This window comes from Rana temporaria, chromosome 2 (genome assembly GCF_905171775.1).
Source record: "Rana temporaria chromosome 2, aRanTem1.1, whole genome shotgun sequence".
Taxonomy (NCBI): domain Eukaryota; kingdom Metazoa; phylum Chordata; class Amphibia; order Anura; family Ranidae; genus Rana; species Rana temporaria.
The window spans coordinates 40,403,193-40,424,891 of NC_053490.1; the positions used below are offsets into that span (position 1 = coordinate 40,403,193).

General features: G+C 44.1%; 1 protein-coding gene across 5 annotated transcripts in view; it reads right to left on the bottom strand.

The window, feature by feature from the left end:
- The window catches only part of NOX4 (NADPH oxidase 4), a 333,977-nt gene that overhangs the window by 196,467 nt on the left and 115,811 nt on the right, over positions 1–21,699 (bottom strand). For all 5 annotated transcript variants that reach the window (XM_040340122.1, XM_040340120.1, XM_040340119.1 and 2 more), the window contains one exon: positions 18,393–18,624. In XM_040340122.1, the coding sequence (XP_040196056.1) occupies positions 18,393–18,624 (232 nt within the window). The remainder of the gene's footprint in view (positions 1–18,392; positions 18,625–21,699) is intronic.

Sequence of the window (21,699 nt, forward strand, 5' to 3'; positions counted from 1 at the left end):
CTGATACTTGTGCTCAAGTACTCGCTGATACCGATTACCGATACCTTTGTGGTGCGATTTGAGCCCATACAAAATAAATGGGCCCTTCATCACTGATCAACGGCATCTCCTCACAGGGGAGACCAGGATAGGTAATCTGGGCACTGAGCATCAGTGAAGCCCCAACAGTGATGCCAATATGTGCCAAGCAGTGACGCCTATATGTGCTCATCAGTGATGCAAGTCAGTGCTGCCTTAAAGTGTCCATCAGTGTCTGTTCACCGGTGCCACCTATCAGTGCCCATAAGTGTCACCTATCAGTGCCGATCGGTGCTGCATATTGGTGCCTCCTCATCAGTGTCACCTATCAGTGCCACCTATCAGTGCCCATCAGTGTCACCTATCAGTGCCCATCAGTGCTGCATATTGGTACCTCCTCATCAGTGTCGCCCCATCAGTGCCACATATCAGTGCTCATCAGTGCTGCATATCAGTGCCACCTATCAGTGCCAACCAGTGCTGCATATTAGTGCCACCTCATCAGTGTCGTCCCATCAGACCAGCCTATCAGTGCCACCTATTAGTGCCCATCAGAGTCACCTATCAGTGCTGCATATTGGTACCTCCTCATCAGTGTCGCCCCATCAGTGCCACATATCAGTGCTCATCAGTGCTGCATATCAGTGCCACCTATCAGTGCCAACCAGTGCTGCATATTAGTGCCACCTCATTAGTGTCGTCCCATCAGACCAGCCTATCAGTGCCCATCAGTGCCACCTATCAGTGCTCATCAGTATTGCATATCAGTGCCACCTATCAGTGCCCATTAGTGCTGCATATTAGTGCCTCCTCATCAGTACCACCTCATCAATGTCACCTCATCAGTGCACACCGGTGCAGCCTATCAGTACCCATCAGTGCAGCTTCACAAGTAAAGGAGAAAAATTACTTATTTACAAAAGACTAATAAAAACGTAAAAAAAAAAATCAGTCTTTAATTTTTTTTTTTGCAAAAAAAGAAAAAATCCAGTGGTGACTAAATACCACCAAAAAACACTGGGCCAGATTCACGTAGCGGATCGTAATTTTATTCCGGCGTAGCGTTTCGTCGTAGCGCTACGCCGCCGCAACTTTGAGAGGCAAGTGCTGTATTCACAAAGCACTTGCCTTGCAGTTACGGGGACGTAGCGTAAATCTGCCGGCGTAAGGGTGCGAAATTCAAATGTTAAAGATGTGGGCATGTTTTATGTTAATTTTACTTGACCCGACGTAAATGACGTTTTTTCTGAACGGTGAATGCGCCGTCCTTGGGGGTATCCCAGCGCGCATGCTCGAAATTAACCCGCAACAAGCCAATGCTTACGACGTGAACGTCATTCTGCGCAAAGCCCTATTCGCGAACGACTTACGCAAACGACGTAACATTTTCAAAAATCGACGCGGGAACGACGTCCATACTTAACATAGGATACGCCTCATATAGCAGGGGTAACTATACGCCGAAAAAAAGCCTTACGGAAACGACGTAAAAAAATGCGCCGGCCGGACGTACGTTCGTGGATCGCCGTATCTAGCTAATTTGCATACTCGACACGGAAATCTACGGAAACGCCACCTAGCGGCCAGTGTAAATATGCACCTTAGATCTGACGGCGTACTAAGACGTACGCCAGTCGGATCGAGCCCTCATTCAGCCGTATCTTGTTTTGTGGATACAAAAAAAAACAAAGATACGCCGGAGCAAACTAGAAGTTACGCGGCGTATCAATAGATACGCCAGCGTAACTTCTTTGTGGATCTGGCCCACTCTATTTGTGGGGGGGAAATGATAAAAAATTCATATGGGTACAGTGTTGCATGACCGCGCAATTGTCATTCACAGTGTGACAGCGCTGAAAGCTGAAAATTGGCCTGGGCAGGAAGGGGGGTGAAAGTGCCCGGTAGGCAAGTGGTTAAACATTTCATTGGTATAGTGATGAGGAGGGGGGGGGGGGAGGAAGAACCAGGGAAGGCAAAATATAAGCACATTAAACTTCAGCTTTAATTCTCACACACCAAAAGCACAAGCTGGGAGTCTCCCTCCCCTACCCTTTGTAGCACTTTGTATCTTCCTTACAACATGACACATTAAATAGTTTATGATGCAAACAACATGGCCCCTGAACTGACTGAAGGCACAGGGACCTCATAAACAATATTTCTACAGAACAGAAGACCTACAGAAAGAGAAGAATGGAATAAATGTCAGGAAGACTTGTGGCACCCTTTCCCCTCTCTAGCTGTCCGGGATGATGTCATAGCAAAAAAATGACATCATGCTTTATCAACAGCATTTTCTGCGTGTGTGGGAGACATGATGGACGGGCCTGTGTAGGGTGAAATAGGGACACCGGAAGAGGTGGCAGGCAATTGTGATACCCACACAGGCTGGTGCTGAAAAGCATTAGGCAGACAACATAAGCGGAATATAAGCTACACAAGTTCTAGTAAAAAATGCTCTAAAGCAAGTTTGTCTTAACCACTTGCTTACTGGGCACATAAACCCCCTTCGTGCCCAGGCGAAATTTCAGCTTTCGGCACTGCGTCGCTTTAACTGACATTTGCGCGGTCGTGCGACGTGGCTCCCAAACAAAATTTACGTCCTTTTTTCCCCACAAATAGAGATTTATTTTGGTGGCATTTGATCACCTCTGCGGTTTTTATTTTTTGCGCTATAAACAAAAAAAAGAGCGACAATTTAAAAAAAAATATATATATATTTTTTACTTGTTGCTATAATAAATATCCCAATTTTTTTTAAAAAAAACTATTTTTTTTCTCAGTTAAGGCCGATACGTATTTTTCGACGTATTTTTGTAAAAAAAAAAAAAATCGCAATAAGCGACTGGTTTGCGCAAAAGTTATAGCGCCTACAAAATGGGGAACAGAATTATGATATTTTTTTATTATTTTTTTTACTAGTAATGGCGGCGATCTGCGATTTTTATTGAGACTGCGATATTGCGGCGGACGTATCGGACACTTTTGACACAAATTTGGGACCATTCACATTTATACAGCGATCAGTGCTATAAAAATGCACTAATTACTGTATAAATGTGACTGGCAGGGAAGGGGTTAACACTAGGGGGTGAGGAAGGGGTTAAATGTGTATCCTGGGTGTGTTCTAACTGTGTGGGGGGAGGGGGGTGACTGGGGGAGGTAACCGATGCTGTGTCCCTATGTACAAGGGACACAGCATCGGTCTCCTCTCTCCCTGACAGGACGTGGAGCTCTGTGTTTACACACAGAGCTCCACGTCCCTGCTGTGTCACCGCCGATCGCGTGTACCCGGCGGACATGGCGGCCGCCAGGTACACGCATCGGCTTCCCAGCGATGCGCCGGGACAGTGTTTACCCGCTGTGCGCCCCCCAGAGGCGCGCGCGGGTAATGCACATAAAAGGACGTCTAAAGACGTCCACTTGGCACTTGAGAGCCGCGCTGTGGACGTCTTTTGTCTATAGCGCGGGTCTCAAGTGGTTAATAGATTGAAAGGAGAGCAGGTCCAACAGTGCTCAACCCTCTCCTGTCTCCTAAGAATGAATGATGGACTTCCACCACCTTAGCTGACCACAAGTGCTCTGGCTTTCTCACCCTTGTGCCCCATGCCCTCTGCACTTCTCCAGGCTTTAAACTATTACACTCTGCCCCCTGCTGGCTGTTGCTCAGTACAATTCACCCTCCAAAATAGTCTCCCACTTAAAGCGGAGTTCCAACCACAATTAGCATTTTTTAAATATATGTCCTTTCATCCTGCGTTTTTATAATATAAATCCGGTCACTTTACTATTTTACAATCCGCCGCCGCTCCGCATAGATATTCAAAAAAGATGTCCACACCGTTGCCATTTTGCTTGTGGGGATTGTGAAGCCCACAAGCACTTACTTCCTGGAAGTCTTGGATGGGGAGTGATAATTGGACAGCGCACTGCATCCTGGGAAATGATGACACAAATTTCCCAGGAGCATTAGGGAGATGATGTCAGGATCCTGGTTTGTCATAAAATTTTGCAAACAGGTAATTTTTCTCCTCCGTTGATGTGTGCTGATGAGGCAGCACTGATGGGCATTGATTGGCACTGGTTGGCTGCACTGGTGAGCACCGATGAGACGGCACTGGTGGGCACTGATAGGTGGCACTGATATGCAGCACTGATAGAGGGCACTTATGGGCATTGATAGGTGGCACTGCTGGGCACTGATAGGTGGCACTGACTGGCAGCACTGGTGGGAACAGATTGGCAGCACTGATGGGCATTGATTGGCACTGGTAGGCTGCACTGGTGAGTACTGATTAGACGGTACTGATGGGCACTGATAGGTGGCAATGATATGCAGCACTGGTAGAGGGCACTGATGGGCACTGATAGGTAACACTGATCGGCACTGATAGGTGGAACTGATTGGCAGCACTGGTGGGCACAGATTGGCAGCACTGGTGGGCACTGTTGAGACTGCACTGATATTTTTTAGCACTGATCACTGTATTAGTGTCAGTGGTTCCCACAAGGTGTCAAAAATGTCAGTTTATGTCCGATTGTCTGCTGCAATATCGTAGACCCGCTAAAAGACACTAATCGCCGCCATCACTATTAAAAAATAAATAAAAATACCAGTACATAGCCCATAGTTTGTAGATGCTATAACTTTTGCAAACCAATTAATATACATGTATTGGGATTTTTTATTACCAAAGACATGTAGCAGAATACATATTTACCTAAATCTATGAAGACATTTTTTTTTTTAATTGAATATGTTTTATAGCAGAAAGTAAAAAATATTGTTATTTTTTTTTTTTTCAAAATTGACAGTCTTTTTTTGTTTATAGCACAACAAATAAAACATGCTGATGTGATCAAATACCACCAAAAGAAAGTTCTATTTGTGGGGAAAAAATTAAAATTTTTATTTGGGTACAGCGTTACATGTCTGTGCAATTGTCAGGTAAAATAAGTGCCGTAGCGAAAAAAATGGCCTGGTCAGGAAGGGGGATAAATCTTCCAGAGGTCAAGTGGATAATAGGACCTATTTGTAAGAAAAACCGTATTGCTTATAAATTGTATGAACTGGATTTTATACTTCTCAGTTGTGTGCGTTTTTTTAAGAATGCATTGTATAAAAGTGTATATAGTTTTAACCACGTCAAAACCGCACGCCGTCATATGACGTCCAAAAAGGGGATCTGTTATCCCGGGTGGACGTCATATGACGTCCTGTACTTTGTGCGGGGATATCTGAATGATGCCTGCAGCTAGGAGGCATCATTCAGATATCATTTTCTTCCGGCGGCGATCCTGCGCACCGTAAGAACGATCATAGCGGCGGTTCCCCCCGCTTGATCATTCTTATAGGCGGCGGGAGGGGACATCCCCCCCCCCTCCCGCCGCCATCCGGTGCTTCTCCGGGCTCTCCTGTCCCATGGGGGCCCGGAGAGATGATCGCCGTCGGCCGGATGTGCAGCATAGAGATGACTGGTGACCATCTGGTCACCAGTCATCTCTATGACCGTCGGAGGCGCGATGTGATGACGTCACGCCCGGGTATCCCTAAGTAAATAAACCACAATTGCAGCTAGTAAGAATGAGATCTGTGATTTTTTTTTCACAATCTCATTCTTTCCAGCCTGGAGGAGAGATGTGGGGTCTTATTGACACCGCATCTCTCCTTAAAGAGGACCTGTCACACACATTCCTATTACAAGGGATGTTTACATTCCTTGTAATAGGAATAAAAGCGATCGGAAAAAAAAAATGGAAAAAAAAGTGTAAAAAATAAATAAATAAGTAAAATAAATAAATTAAAAAAATTAAAACGCCCCTGTCCCCGGTAGCTCGCGCTCAGAAACGAACGCACACGTAAGTCCTGCCCACGTATGTAAACGTCGTTCAAACCACACATGTTAGGTGTTGCCGCGTGCGTTAGAGCGTGTGCAACAATTCTAGCACTAGACCTCCTCTGTAACTCTAAACTGGCAACCTGTAAAAATTTTAAAGCGTCGCCTATGGAGATTTTTAAGTAACGAAGTTTGGCGCCATTCCATGAGTGTGCGCAATTTTAAAGCATGACATGTTAGGTATCTATTTACTCGGCGTAACATCATTGGGCTAACTTTACTGTTTTGTTCTTTTTTAATGTGTTGATCAGTTATACTACGGCAGGCTGGCTCTGCTCTGCTGCACGAACCATTGTAGCTGAACGTTGGACGCTTTAAGTGGGCTAACAGGCACACGCCCTCTGCATGTGGGGGGGGGTGCTGATGCTCGTGACCGGCGGTCGAGACGACAGCCTGGCACGAGAAGAAAAACATGTCCCTGTTCTGTTCTGTGAGGAAAGACAGATCGTGAGTTCCTAATAGCTTGGAACCCAGGTCTGTATTTTCCTCTAGGTCAGTCCCATCACCCCCTTCAGTTAGAACACACATTAGGAAACACAATTAACCCCTTGATTGCCCCCTAGTGTTAACCCCTTCCCTGCCAGTGAAATTTTTACAGCAATCAGTGCATTTTTATAGCACTAATCGCTGTATAAATGCCAATGGTCCCAAAAATGTGTCAAAAGTGTCTGATGTGTCCGCCACAATGTCGCAGGCCCAATAAAAATTGCAGATCGCCACCATTACTAGTAAAAAAAAATAATAAAATGCTATAAAACTATACCCTATTTTGTAGACGCTATAACTTTTGCGCAAACCAATCAATATATGCTTATTGCGATTTTTATTACCAAAAATGTGAACCTAAACTTAACTGAATATGTAAACTGAAAAAAAAAAAAAGTTTTTTTTTTAAATGGGGATATTTATTATAGCAAAAAGTACAAAATATTGGGCCAGATCCACAAAGAAGTTACGTCGGCGTATCTATTGATACGCCGCGTAACTTCTAGGATGCGCCGGCGTATCTTTTTTCTGTATCCAGAAAGCAAGATACGCCAGATTTTTGCTTAGATACGACTGACGTAAGTCTCTTATGCCGTCGTATTTTAGTTGCATATTTACGCTGGCCGATAGGTGGCACTTCCGTAGATTTACACGCAGAATATGCAAATTAGGTACATACGCCGATTCACGAACGTACGTGCGCCCGGCGTATCTATATGCGTCGTTTGCGTAAGACGTCGGACCGGTGTAAAGTTACCCCTGCTATAGTGAGGCGTACGCAATGTTAAGTATGGACGTCGGGACAGCGTCAAATTTTCCGTCGTTTACGTCGTTTGCGTAAAACGTTCGCAAATAGGGCTTTGCGTAAGTTACGTTCACGTCGTTTAGGCATTGAGTGGGCGTAATTTAATTAGAAAATTTGACGTGATACTGAGCATACGCCCGCATGCGTCGTTCGAAAAAAGCGTCATTTACGTGGGGTCATGCTTAGTTTACATAAAACACGCCCCCCTGTTCCTCATTAGATTTAGGCGCGCTTACGCCGGCACATTTACGCTACGCCGCCGTAACTTTAGACGCAAGTGCTTTGTGAATACAGCACTTGCCTCTCTAAGTTGCGGCGGCGTGGCGTACGCTACGTCCGCTTATATTTACGCCTATCTACGTGAATCTGGGCCATTGTGGGGTTTTTTTTTCAAAATTGTTGCTCTTTGTTTGTTTATAGCGCAAAAAATTTAAATCGCAGAGATGATCAAATACCACAAGAAAGCTTTATTTGTGGTAAAAAAAGAACGTTTGGGTACAGCATCGCACGGCCGCGAAATTGTCAGTTGAAGCAACGCAGTGTCGAATTGCAAAAAATGGCCCGGTCATTGGGCAGCCAATTCTTTCGGGCTGAAGTGGTTAAGACGTTCTACTAGAATTGACACATTGCTGTTAGGAACACATTTCCCCTTTTAGATCTCATTAAAAGGAACCCTTCACTCACCCATAATATAGATTCTCTTTTATGAATGGCTGATATTTCTTCAATTAATCACTCCATAAAGAACCAACAAGCTACCTCCAGATTGTGGTTTTCAAACCTAATTACTTTCTATGATGCTGTTTAAACAAAATATGGTGGCGGCAGGCATCAGGGACTGCTTACTGCTGGATTCATGTTTATATGTAGATTTTTATTTTTCCAAAAATTACGCACTTGAGCTTTCCAAAATCCCAGTTATCTATGACAGATGAAATAACAGAATTGAATATTGTTCTAGGACACCTGTTGTGTAGGGTTTTTATCCCCGTGCTCTTATTAAATTTAAAGTGTGTGTTTGTTTTTCCTGACTTTGCCAAACCCTTTTATGCAGGGGCAATTTGTTTTTAATTGTTTTTACTAGAAAACTAAATTGATAAAGAAGCCAGATATTTTACACATAAGCTGTCAGAGCCACAAACTTTTTTTCGGCAGTTTTCGGCACAAAGAGTCATGTCCTACCCCAAGGCTGCCCTTACACCAATCCCAGTTTTTCTCAACCCCGGAGGAACCCTTGAAATAATTTTCAGGTCTCAGGGAATCTTAGCAAAAACCAATGTACAGTTGAACCTTGGATTACGAGCATAATCCGTTCCAGGAGAATGCTCGTAATCTAAAGAACTTGCATATCATCATATCATCCTAAAAATGTGTTTTTGCACGAAAACCGACTAACTCTGGTACAGGGCCTTGTGCATTCCCGGTTGGATTGCTTCAACATCTTTTTTCTTGGACTTCCTCTGAAGTGGCAAAGAATATTGCAAGTAACCCAGAATCAAGCCTCAGGCCTCGTACACACAACCGTTTTCCTCGAAAGAATCCATCAAGAAACTTGGTGGAAGAGCTTTTCGTGTTTCTCGTCGGACTGGTTTTCGACGAGAAACACGTTTGTGTGTATGCTTAGAAACCCGCGCATGCTCAGAATAAAGTATGAGACGGGAGCGCACCTTCGGTAAAAGTAGCATTCGTAATGGAGATAGCACATTTGTCACGCTGTAACAGACTGAAAAGTGCAAATCGTCTCTCACCAAACTTTTACTTAACACGCAGTAACATGAGATTAGCAAAAGCAGCCCCAAGGGTTGTGCCAGTGGAATCGAACTTCCCCTGCCGTCGTATGTGTTGTACGTCACCGCGTTTGAGAATGACGAGATTTGGTCTTGACAGTGTGTATGCAAGAAAAGCTTGTCAAGTTTCTCGACAAGCCTAACAAGGAACTCGTCGAGGAAAACAATGTTTCATTTACGACGAGTTCCTCGGTCGTGTGTACGAGGCCTTACATATACATATATTATAATGCCTTACCTTACAGAGGTGGTCAGAATGCCACCCTTACAGAGACGTAAAAAGACCACTGGGTTCATCTAGCTGGCTTTGGCAAGTGCCATTGACCCCATAACTATATAGTTTGCAGAGCAATCAGTCTCAGCTCAAGAAACCCCTAGCAAATAGAGTTGGGCAAACAAATCAGGCCGGAACATCGCCTGTTTGCTTGCTTGGTGAGCACCTAAATTGCCAGGGTCGCTCGACAGGATGTTTGCCTGCCAAGCGCCCCAAAATTAACTGCGTTGCACAGTGCATTCTAAGCCCTGACTAGGCTTTCATCTTCACCCAGTTAGTGGGCTCCAGCCGTTTGAATGGCCGAGTCAGGATGACGTCACTCCTGCTGTGGTACAGCTGTCTGAATGAATGGCATGCCATTTATTGAGAGTGCAGTACACATGCTCCGATGATGCCGCAGCTGCTAGTTATTGCAATATCTCCTAAATGTGTATCGTTATTAATATTACCTACAAATATGCTTTATTATAAGCTTACCTGTAGGTATAAGAGGCAGAATGGGACTTTAAGTAATGAATGTGTATGAATTATTTTTGGTGAAAAAGGATATTGTTTAGTGTCACTTTAATCACTTGCCTACTGGGCACTTTTACTTCATTTTCAGCACTGTGGCACTTTGAATGACAATTGAGTTGTCATGCTATACTGTACACATATGACATTTTTATATTTTTTTTTCTAACAAATATGGCTTTCTTTTTGTGGTATTTAATTTGTTACTAAATAAATGAAAAAAGACCGAACATTTTGAAAAAAATATATTTTTTTCGTAGTTTGTTATAAAATCTGAATTTGAAACCAGGAAGAAGGGTTTGGTTGCCCACAGCTAATGCCCTACGAATAAACTTGGTCCAAGATTCTTGGGTCCTTTCTCAATTAAGAAGCACATAAACTCTGTGGCCTTTGAATTGTCCCTACCAAGTAATCTGAGGATTCACATTTCTTTGCTCAAGCCAACGGTTGCTAATCCAGATTGTGGTTCTGAAACTCCTGCCCCATTGTTGATTGAGGGTAATGAAGAATGAAGAATAAGAGGTAGAGGCTATCCTGGACTGTAGAAAGAGGGGAGATCAGACTCTAGTCCTCAATAAGTGGAAGGGTTATGGTCCTGAGGAAAACTCCAGGGAACCAGCCTCTAATGTCCATGCTCCCCAGTTGGTACAAGCCTATTTCCAACTTGATCCGGAAAAACGGTCACTTGTGGGCATCCGGAGGCTGCCTCTAAGGAGAGGGCAATTTCAGGGAATCCCTGTGAGACATCAATAGCATAGATGTGCGCAAGTGCATAGGGTTTCCCTAAGAACGGCTAACAGGCGCACGAATGCGCGCAGGAGTCCGCCATCCCATGTGCGTATGCGCACGCACACAGGCTTAATTCCTCTTGGCGCCAGACGGCCTATTTAAAGGGAGTCTAACCTCCTAGTCTTTGCTGACTGATCTTCAGCTGTGTCCTGTATCCTGATCTGATTCTGTGTGCTCTCCTAGTTTATGACCCAGCTTGTTCTTGACCTTGGCTCCTTATTCTGTTCCTGTGCTGCTACCCACCTCTGACCCAGCTCCGTTCCTGACTCTGGCTCTGTTTATGATTTGGTTCCTCACTGCCCGCCTGTTGATGACCCTGGCTATTCCTGAGACTCTGCCACTGTCTATGATTCTGGTTTCTGTTAACCCTTGGTTGCCTGCCTGGCTGTCTCCTGTACCAGCTCTGCACACCACAGCTTACTCCACTCCGCAGAACCCTGACAAGCTGCCGGCCCAGGAACTTTCACATGAGGCACTCGTGTGCCTCTTGTCCTTTGGCCTCCTCTGTCTCATCCTCAGCGGAGCCAGGACAGGAGATATAAGAGAGGCCGACCTCATCCACTCAGTCTCCTATCAGGTACCTGACAGACCAATGGCGGAAACAGCATCTTTAGTTAAGTATTCTTGTCATATTTTCTAATATTATCTGTATCTGTCATTACTTTTAATAAATGTTATACTTTTAAGTCTTTGTGTGATCTCTCTTTGCACATATCGAACCCAACCCAAAGACTTGACAAAACACTGGTCTACACAATCTCAACCTGCAGTGGGGACACAGAGAAGATGGGAGGGACAGCAGAATGTATAATCAACCAGGTATGTATGTGGCACTAGACGGGGGAAGGAATCCAGCAAGCGGAGCTTTCCCTTTTGGGTGGAGCTCCGCTTTAAGGAGATTCACTTCCTCTATTTGTCCTGTTTACCATTATCATTGAAAGTGAAATTAAAAGAAAATCCCAAATGATGGGTTGTTCCCAGAAAAGTAATGGAGGGGAAATCTTCCAATGGAAACAAAAGATCAAGTGACTTGAGGGTCCCCAAGGAATTCCCTTTATTTGCAGGGATTTCCTCTCACTTCCTGATTGGTTATGGGACAGGAAGTGAAGGGAAATCTCTGCAATGGGACACAGTGGTAAAAAAAGAAATCTGACAGGGGTTATAACCCTCCCTTGCTTTATCCAAAATGCAAAAAAAAGTTTTGCCTATAGTTCTACTTTCATTTTAACATTAGCCTTTAAGACCATTCTTCTCCTCTGTGCATTTCTTATAAGACCCCCATCCAAAGCTTTACACAGATTTGAGATACAGTATAATCAATAAGTGGTAAAAACTGGAAGCACATTATTAATCTCTCTATAGCACCCCAGTCATATTGTTCCATTCGGTCCACAATGTTGAACCGAAATATCCTGATGTGTAATGCCGCGTACACACCATCACTTTATGTGATGAAAAAAAATGACGTTTTTAAAAACGTCACTTTAATTGACTGTGTGTGGGGGAAAACGTCGTTTTATGTCTTGTAAAAAACTACCAAAAAAAATTGAAGCATGCTTCAATTTTATGTGTCGTTTTTCAAAAGTGCACTTTTTACTTCACAGAAATTGACCGTGTGTAGCAAAAAACGTCGTTTTCTAAGACGTTTTTTCATCCACGCATGCCCAGAAGCTACTTATGAAGCAAGCTTCAATGGTAAAACGTGGTGGAACGTAACCTCACTTTGCAAGAATATTGTGAGAAAAACGATGGTGTGTAGGCAACTTCGTCTTTGAAAATTGAAGTTTCAAAAACGTAATTTTTTACTTCACAGAAAGTGTCTTTTTTTTCATCACATAAAGTGATGGTGTGTACGCGGCATTACAAAGTAAGATGTTGAACATTTAAAAACAGAACACTACTTTACAGAACTAATTTTAAATATCTGATCGTATACTGGGCGATTTAAGCTCCCAAATTAACTTCCTGACCTGGCAGAAAGCAAGTCTGTTGAGTAATACACAGCAGAGAGATCAAATACTAAAAGATGATTACCGCAGTGCATAATTATTCCAACAAGTCACTCAATGACTATGATAAGGGAATGATAAATAGTTCTCTCTACTCAACATTCTCTGTCTTCATGGAATAAGGGTAAGAAGGGTAAGTTCAACTTTACATGAAAAACAAAAAGTTGAACTAATTTTACTTATCCTGGCCACCCCTCTGGACTCTGCTATGCATAGTGGTCACGATGCCCGGCACTGCCGGTGTAGAGGTCTGTACACTGTAATACACAGCCTCAGAGTGAGTATTCATCATAACTGCTCGCAAAGGCAGTTAGTTACTCATTGGTCAGCATTGCTTGGTGACCGTGCTGACCAATGCAATGGGCATCTGAGGCTTCTTCTTCCAGTAAGATGTCCCAAAAGAAAGAAGTACTTCTCATTGTGTTAGCACTGGCCATGTGGTCATGCTGACCAATGAGTAATTGCCATTGTGAGTAATTAATGATAAATACTCACTTCGGGGCTGTGTATTGCAGTGTACTTTCTATTGACCACTACCTTGGCAGCATGGGACATGCGGAATGAGCAGTGAGGTCTGGGGCCGTTGCCAAGATATTTGGAGTTAGTTCACCTTTTCAGTTTTCTTGAAAAGATGGTTACCTCTTCAGAAGTTAACTGTGATCCCCCATGGATGCCCCCCCACCTGTACCATCAAAAACTGCTCAGAATAGCACCCTACATGGTTTTGTAAAAGGCTGAGCTGGTGGGTTAGGAGGGGCTTCACGATTATGTGACAACTGCGAATGACTGTCACATAATCAGGAGCCTGTGCCGCTTTATTCCAGTCATGACTAGAGGTTGAGAGATGTCTATGACACTATGGCCACTGTGCCGGGAGCGTGCAATGAGCACCCTCTCAGCATAGAAACCTCAGACAGCAAAAGTGGGGGTTCACCCGAAAAAAATGTTTTAACATTAGATTGAGGCTAATTACGGGAAGCAGAATCGGGTGTTTTTTTTTAAATCAATGCAGTACATACCGTTTTAGAGATAGATGTTCTCCGCTGCTTCCGGGTATGGTCTTCGGGACTGGGCGTTCCTATTTGATTGACAGCCTTCCGACGGTCGCATACAGCACGTCACGAGTTGCCGAACGTCGGTGCGGCTCTATACGGCGCCTGCGCACCGACGTTCGGCTACTTTCGGAAACTGGTGACGCACTGTATGCGACGGTCGGAAGGCTGTCAATCAAATAGGAGCGTCCAGTCCCGCAGCCCATACCCGGAAGCGGCGAGAACATCTATCTCTAAAACGGTAAGTACTGCATTGATTTGAAACAAAACACCCGATTCTGCTTCCCGTAATTAGCCTCAATCTAATGTTGAAAATAGATTTTTTGGGTGAACCTCCACTTTAACCACTTGCCGACCGGCCACCGCCGTTATACGTCGACAAGTTGGCTCGGCTGGGCGAGAGCACGTAATATGACGTCCTCTCTTCCAGCCGCCACTAGAGGGCGCGCGCCCCCCGCGCGCCCCCGACTCCCGTGCGTGTGCCCGGAGGGCGCGATCGCCGCCGGGCACACGCGTTCGCTCGGTACAGAGCGGGGACCGGGAGCAGTGTGAGGAAAAAACACAGCTCCAGGTCCTGTCAGCAGGGGAAATGCTGATCTTCGGTTCATACAATGTATGAACCGAGGATCAGTGTTTCCCCTAGTGAGGGCACCCCCCCCCCCCCCACAGTAAGAACACACAAGGGACATACTTAACCCCTTCCCCGCCCCCTAGTGTTAACTCCTTCACTGCCAGTGGCATTTTTATAGTAATCCAATGCATTTTTATAGCACTGATCGCTATAAAAATGCCAATGGTCCCAAAAATGTGTCAAAAGTGTCCGAAGTGTCCGCCATAATGTCGCAGTACCGAAAAAAAAAAACGCTGATCGCCGCCATTACTAGTAAAAAAAATATAATAAAAATGACATAAAAATACCCCCTATTTTGTAAACGCTATAACTTTTGCGCAAACCAATCAATAAACGCTTATTGCGATTTTTTTTTACGAAAAATATGTAGAAGAAAACGTATCGGCCTAAACTGAGGAAAAAAAATGTTTTTTTATATATTTTTGGGGGATATTTATTATAGCAAAATGTAAAAAATATTAATTTTTTTCAAAATTGTCGCTCTATTTTTGTTTATAGCGCAAAAACTAAAAACCGCAGAGGTGATCAAATACCACCAAAAGAAAGCTCTATTTGTGGGAAAAAAAGGACGCCAATTTTGACGCCACTTTATTTGCCACTGCGCATATGCGTTACATGGGCGGCAGAAAGTTAAAAAAGGATGCACAGCAGTTCTGACTTCACTGGCTACGCACAAGCTCAGGATCAGTGAGCTGAAAGTCCTGACACTAGAGGATCATAATGAGAACCAACTAGCAATTACAGAAGTTAGCGATTGCAGACACTTTTTGTGTTTTTGTTTTTATTCAGAGCTTAAACCCAAAATGTATTTATTTTTTAAAACATTTTTTTGGTTAGTTAAAAATGATTGCACGCAAATATAGACTATTACAGCAGAATGAACTCTAGGCCAGTGTTCCGCAACCTTTTTTCAGTCAAGGAATCCTTTAAAATTCTGCACAATGTCGGGGCACCACATTCTAAAATGGTAGAAACAAAACGAATAGTTTTACAGAACACAGCAACATCCACACATAAGACACCCAACTGGTACTGACTAGTATTCCAATGTTTTTCTTCCTCGCAGAGCTAATGTGACCCCAGTGCTGACAGAAATGGGCAAGAGAGGGGCAAGGATGCTGTGCAGGAGTCTGACGTCCCCCTTATCAACCAATGTCATTGGTTGTTAGGAGGCCAGCGAATAGAAGGTTGTAATGGTGCACAATAAAAACCTGTGGCTTTCTGTAACTTAAAGGAAGGCTTGATCCTCTTGTTTGTATACAATTTTTGGGCAATTTTTAGGAATTTTTCCAAGGCATCCCTAAAAAAACGGAAGACACCCTGGTTGAAAAATGCTGCTCTAGGCTATCCCTTAGGCCCCTTTCACATTGAGGAGTTTTTCAGGCGGTACAGCGCTAAAAATAGCGCTGCTATCGCGCCTGAAAAACTCCTTCACTGCAGACTCAATGTGAAAGCCCGAGGGCTTTCACACTGAGGCGATGCGCTGGCGGGAGACAAAAAAATCTCCTGTCAGCATCATCTTTGGAGCGGTGAGAGGAGCGGCATGTATACCGCTCCTTCACCGCTCCTTCCCATTGAAAACAATGGGAAACCGCGGCAATACCGCCCGCAATGCGCCTCTATAGAGGCGCATTGCGGGCGGTATTAACTCTTTATCGGCCGCTAGCGGGGGTTAATACCGCACCGCTAGCGGCTGATACCCGCGGCAATTCCGGCGGTATAGCGCCGCTATTTTTAGCGGCGTTATACCGCCACCGCAGCTCCCGCCCCAGTCTGAAAGGGGCCTTACATGACTGTGATTCTAAAAAAAAGCCTGTTTACAGAGCCCAATAGCTCAAACTCAAATTTACATATGAGTAAATCTGGCCATAGATAGGTAGAATTTTGAAATGAAAATTCAAAGAAAGTTTGTTTGTTTTTCTAACCATTCGTGGATCAAAATTACACTAATTTTCAAGCACGGTGACAATTCACATGAGCAGGATGGAAACATTTTCATACAAATTTTCTCAAGACTTTTTTATGAATTTTCATATGAAATTCTATCCATTTCTACTGAAATTCTATCCCTTTATGTTGTGATTTTGTGTAAACCTTGCGCTATGGATTTAAGTGAATTTGATCATTTTTAAATGTAATTATATGAAAAAAAGATTTTTATTACATTTATACATAAGCTGCTCCCCTCAAAGTGGAAAGAATACTAGCTTTGTGATAGTGGTAGGGGGCGCTAGTGAGTTTTAATTAAACAGCTGTCAAACAACGTACTTTTCAACCATATACACCTAATATACTTAATAAAGTGCTTTGTGACAAATAATATATATAACAATGTACAAATAATAAATTAATACAGTGATTTAAAGTCTATAGGTTCTTTTGTGATATTTTCAAAGCTCAAACACCATCACTATTTGCAGACAGTTGACAGTTGCACCCGATGTGTGTGATTAGATTTCCTACTCATCAGAAGACCAAGACCTCTTTAACTAAAAAGAATGGACTTTTCTTTGTGGATCTTTAGAAAATAAGATGGAAAAAGTGCCATAGTGTAAAACCATTTATTAAAAAATAAAATGCATAACAGATGCCAATTGGCTGCTTACATGTAAAAGTGCCTTCTCCCAGCACTGAGGACACTTGCGTTTGGTACTATGGCAGGGATTGTAGGCTGCCCTGGACTCATGGGCTGGCGTGCGTTCTACCACCGCAGTATAATAAACTGGAATTTCGGGACCCACAAATGACGTGACGTGACCGGAATGCGCCTCGACGTATGTTTCGTCTTACGGCATCATCGGAAAGCGATTTCGGTCACTAGGCAGATTACATTAAAGTGATTGTAAAGGTTCGCATTTTATTTTTTTTAAAATAACAAACATGTCATACTTACCTCCACTGTGCAGTTTGTTTTGCACAGAGTGGCCCCCGAACGCTGTTTTCTGGGGTCCCTCGTTGCTCTCTCGGCTCCTCCTCGCAATAGCTAACCCTCTCTGTGAAGCTCTCTCCCGAGGGGGTTTCCTTGCGGGCGCGCTCCCATGTCATATACACCATAGCCGCCGAGTGTATGACTCGGTCCCACCCCCAGCGCCCACGTCATTGAATTTGATTGACAGTCAATGGCTGCGCTGCTATCAATCTATCCAATGATGAGCCGAGAAGCCCGGGCAAAGATCAAGCGCGTTTACGACGCTGGACTTTCCAGGGCTCAGGTAATTAAAACGGGGGGCCGGTAATCGTCAGATGTTTTTTCACCTTAAAGCGGGGAGCTCACCCCAAAAAACAATTTTTAACATTAGATTGAGGCTCATTTTGGGAAGCACAATCGGGTGTTTTTTTTTAAATCAAAGCCGTAATTACCGTTTTAGAGATAGATGTTCTCCGCCGCTTCCGGTTATGGTCTTCGGGACTGGGCGTTCCTATTTGATTGACAGCCTTCCGACGGTCGCATACATCATGTCACGAGTAGCCGAAAGAAGCCAAACGTCCGTGCGGCTCTATACGGCGCCTGCGCACCGACGTTCGGCTACTTTCGGAAAAACGTGACGCGCTGTATGCGACCGTCGGAAGCCTGTCAATCAAATAGGAACGCCCAGTAGCCGGAAGCGGTGGAGAAGATCGCTCTCTAAAACGGTAAGTACTGCTTCGATTAAAAAAAAAACACCCGATTCTGCTTCCCAAAATGAGCCTCAATCTAATGTTAAAAATTGAGTTTTTGGGTGAACCTCCACTTTAATACATAGGATACATTAAATTGAAAAAACTTGAACCTTTACAACCCTTTTAAATAGCCTGGTCATGCGATGTGATTGGCAGTGTTTTTACTCTCTGCCTACCTCTTCAATTAGTCTAAGCTCTGTTCAGACAAGGGCTACAAAATTTCAATTGGAGAAACAGCCTGAAAGCAAACAGTTTCTGCTGAGTGCTCACTTTACCTATAACACTTTTTGAATCCTATGCAATAGGTGCACCTTGCATTGCATATTTATACATAAAACAAACATTTTATATAAAAGGTCAAAAACAAATATAGAATATAATAACACACTGACAGAAAACCATTGTCCAGCATAACACGGCATACCTGAAATCTAGTTATATTCAGGATAATTATTACCACTACTTTCATACCTGAGGGAAATGGGGGTGAAATGTTGGTTCTTTGGTGCATATCTTCATTGTGTTGTTAATTAAAAGCTCTTCATGTGCGTGGAAGAGTCCTGAGGTGATTTCTGATACAATGTTCAGTGGCACTCCTACATTGACTCCAGTCACCGACCCATAATCCTCCACTGTGCTCACATTCAGCCTGAGGCAGCCAGGAGGGTGATCTTGTACATTAGTCTGATACTTTAGCACTCGTCTAAAAGAGAAAAACAGCAATGATATCTAAAATCAGTATGCTCAAGAGCTAATTAACTTAAATTTGAGAGGCCTTGAACCGCTGGCTACATTGGGTGATTGAAGAGCAAGTGCTTTGGGCTTGGAGTGTCTTATGAAAGTTCACTGTGTACTTGGCAAACTGTTCCCGCAATTTTGATTAAATAAAAACTTACAAGCACCGTGTCTTAATTGCTCTGAAGTCTGTTGATATTCTTTCATCAAAAGCAGAAACTGATACATCGTTAAAAAAATATGTTTTTTCTTCCTCAGACTGGAAGTGCTCAACTTTTTTATGGGCTCAATCACACTAGCTCTGTTGGGCTGAACCCCCCACCAAAAAGAAAAAGCTGGCCGGGGTTATAACCCTCCATTTTCCCTTTAGTTCTACTTTAAAGTTATACTAAAGCCTCTCAGGCCCAGATTCTCGTAGATGGCCGTAAAATTCCGCGGGCGTAACGTATCTGATTTACGTTCCGCCGCCGCAAGTTTTGCAAGCAAGTGCTTTATTCACAAAGAACTTGCCTGTAAAGTTGCGGCGGCGTAGCGTAAATCACCCGGCGCAAGCCCGCCTAATTCAAATGAGTCGGGTAGGGGGCGTGGAGCATTTAAATTAAGCGCGTTCCCGCGCCGAATGTATTGCGCATGCGCCGTTCGAAAAATATCCCAGGGTGCATTGCTCCAAATGACGTCGTAAGGACGTCATTGGTTTCGATGTGAACATAAACGGCATCCAGCCCCATTCACGGACGACTTACGCAAACAACGTATATTTTTAAATTTCGACGCAGGAATGACGGCCATACTTAACATTGGTTGCCCCTCATATAGCAGGGGCAACTTTACGCCGTGCAAACCTAACGTAAACGTCGTAACTTCACTGCGTCGACCGCGCGTACGTTCGGGAGTTTGCGTAACTAGCTAATTTGCATACTCGACTGGGAAAACGACGGAGACGACACCTAGCGGCGAAAAAAAAATTGCATTTAAGATCCGACAGCGTAAGAGCCTTACGCCTGTCGGATCTAATGGATATCTATGTGTAACTGATTCTAAGAATCAGTCGCATAGATACGACGGCCCAGATTAGGACTTACGACGGCGTACATGGCGTTGCGCCGTCGTAAGCCCTTTGAGAATCTGGGCCTCAGTTTTTTTGGGGTTTAAAAATAACAAACATGTTATACTTACCTGCTCTGTGCAGTGGTTTTTCACCGAGCAGCCCTGATCCTCCTCTTCTTGGGTCGCTCTTCGGTGCTCCAAGCCCCTCCCTCCTGTTGAGCACCCGAGCCAAATCACAGCTCCATGTGTCCATTCAGACACGGAAGCCACGGCTAGGCCCCACCCCTCTCTCTCTTCATTGGCTCACTGACTTTAATTGACAGTAGCGAGAGCCAATGGCACTCTGTTGCTGTCTCAGCCAATCAGGATAGGAAGTTCTGGGCAGCTGAGTCTCTTGTGCAACATCGCTGGATAGAGACAGGCTCAGATAAGTATTGGGGGGGGGGGGCTGTTGCACACAGAAGGTTTTTTTCTATGCAATGTACAAGGTTTACCTTTAATAGTATGTCTCATTATACATTAGAGCTAATAGATGGTCTATTGAGGCACAGGAAGGGACAGGGACTGTGTATCCTATACAATCTATTCAATCTATAGTAAGCACTCGCTCATCCATGTTCTTATGGATCTTGGTTTGTGCACTGGTCCAAATCATTTGGTGGGGGGGGGGGTGGATTACGGTGTGGGGTTGTTTTTCAGGGGTTTGGCTTGGCCAACATTTTGGACAATTTCATGCTCCCAACTTTGTGGGAACAGTTTGGGGTGGCCCCTTCCTGTTCCAACATGATTGCGCACCAGTGCACAAAGCGAGGTCCATAAAGACATGGATGAGCGAGTTTGGGGTAGAGGAACTTGACTGGCTTGCACAGAGTTCCGACCTCAACCTGATAGAACACCTTTGGGATGAATTAGAGCAGAGTCTGCGAGCCAGGCCTTCTTGCCCAACATCAGTGCCTGACCTCACAAATGCGCTTCTGGGGGAATAGTTAAACGTTCTCATAGACACACTCCTAAACCTTGTGGACATCCTTCCCAGAAGAGTTGAAGCTGTTATAGCTGCAAAGGGTGGGCCAACTCAATATTGAACCCTACGGACTAAGACTGGGATGCCATTAAAGTTCATGTGCGGGTAAAGGCAGGCGTCCCAATACTTTTGACAATATAGCATATATGTATATATACTGTAAATACTGTGTGTATGTGTATGTATATATATCATTTTTTTTAATTCCCTCCCCAAATGAATCCCAAAGTCACAACAATAACTGGATCACATTTGAGTTCAAATACTCATATTAGTGAACGTAATGTCATTTGAATTTTTAGCGATCACAAACCTGTAAAAAAGACGTTGTTGTGCTAATTTTTGCTCTCCCTAACCTAATTTAATTTTATCTTCATGTTATGTGTACAATGTACACAAACAGGTTTTTTTTCCCCTGCATCTGCCACAATGTGGCTTCTAAAGGAGAATAAAGTCCTCCAAAAGTAAAGGGCTAGATTCACGTACAATTGCGCCTTTGGAAACTTAAGCCATTTAAGTTACACCGCCGTAAGTTTTCAGGTTTAGTGCTCGATCCACAAAGCACTTACCTGGAAACTTGCGGCGGTGTATAGTAAATGTGTCCGGCGCAAGGCGGGCCAAATCGAATGGGCGGCTAACATTTAAATTAGGCGCGCACCCGCGCCGGACCTACTGCGCATGCTCCGTTTCCTAACTCCCGCCGTGCTTTGCGCGAAGTGACGTCATTTTTTCGAACGGCGACGCGCGTAGCGTACTTCCGTATTCCCGGACGGCTTACGCAAACGACGTTAAATTTTGAATTTCGACGCGGGAACGACGGCCATACTTTAGACAGCAATACACTTGCTGACTAAAGTTAGGGCACCAAAAAAAACGACTAACTTTGCGACGGGAAACTAGACTAGCGGCGACGTAGCGAACGCCAAAATCCGTCGTGGATCCGCCGTAACTCCTAATTTGCATACCCGACGC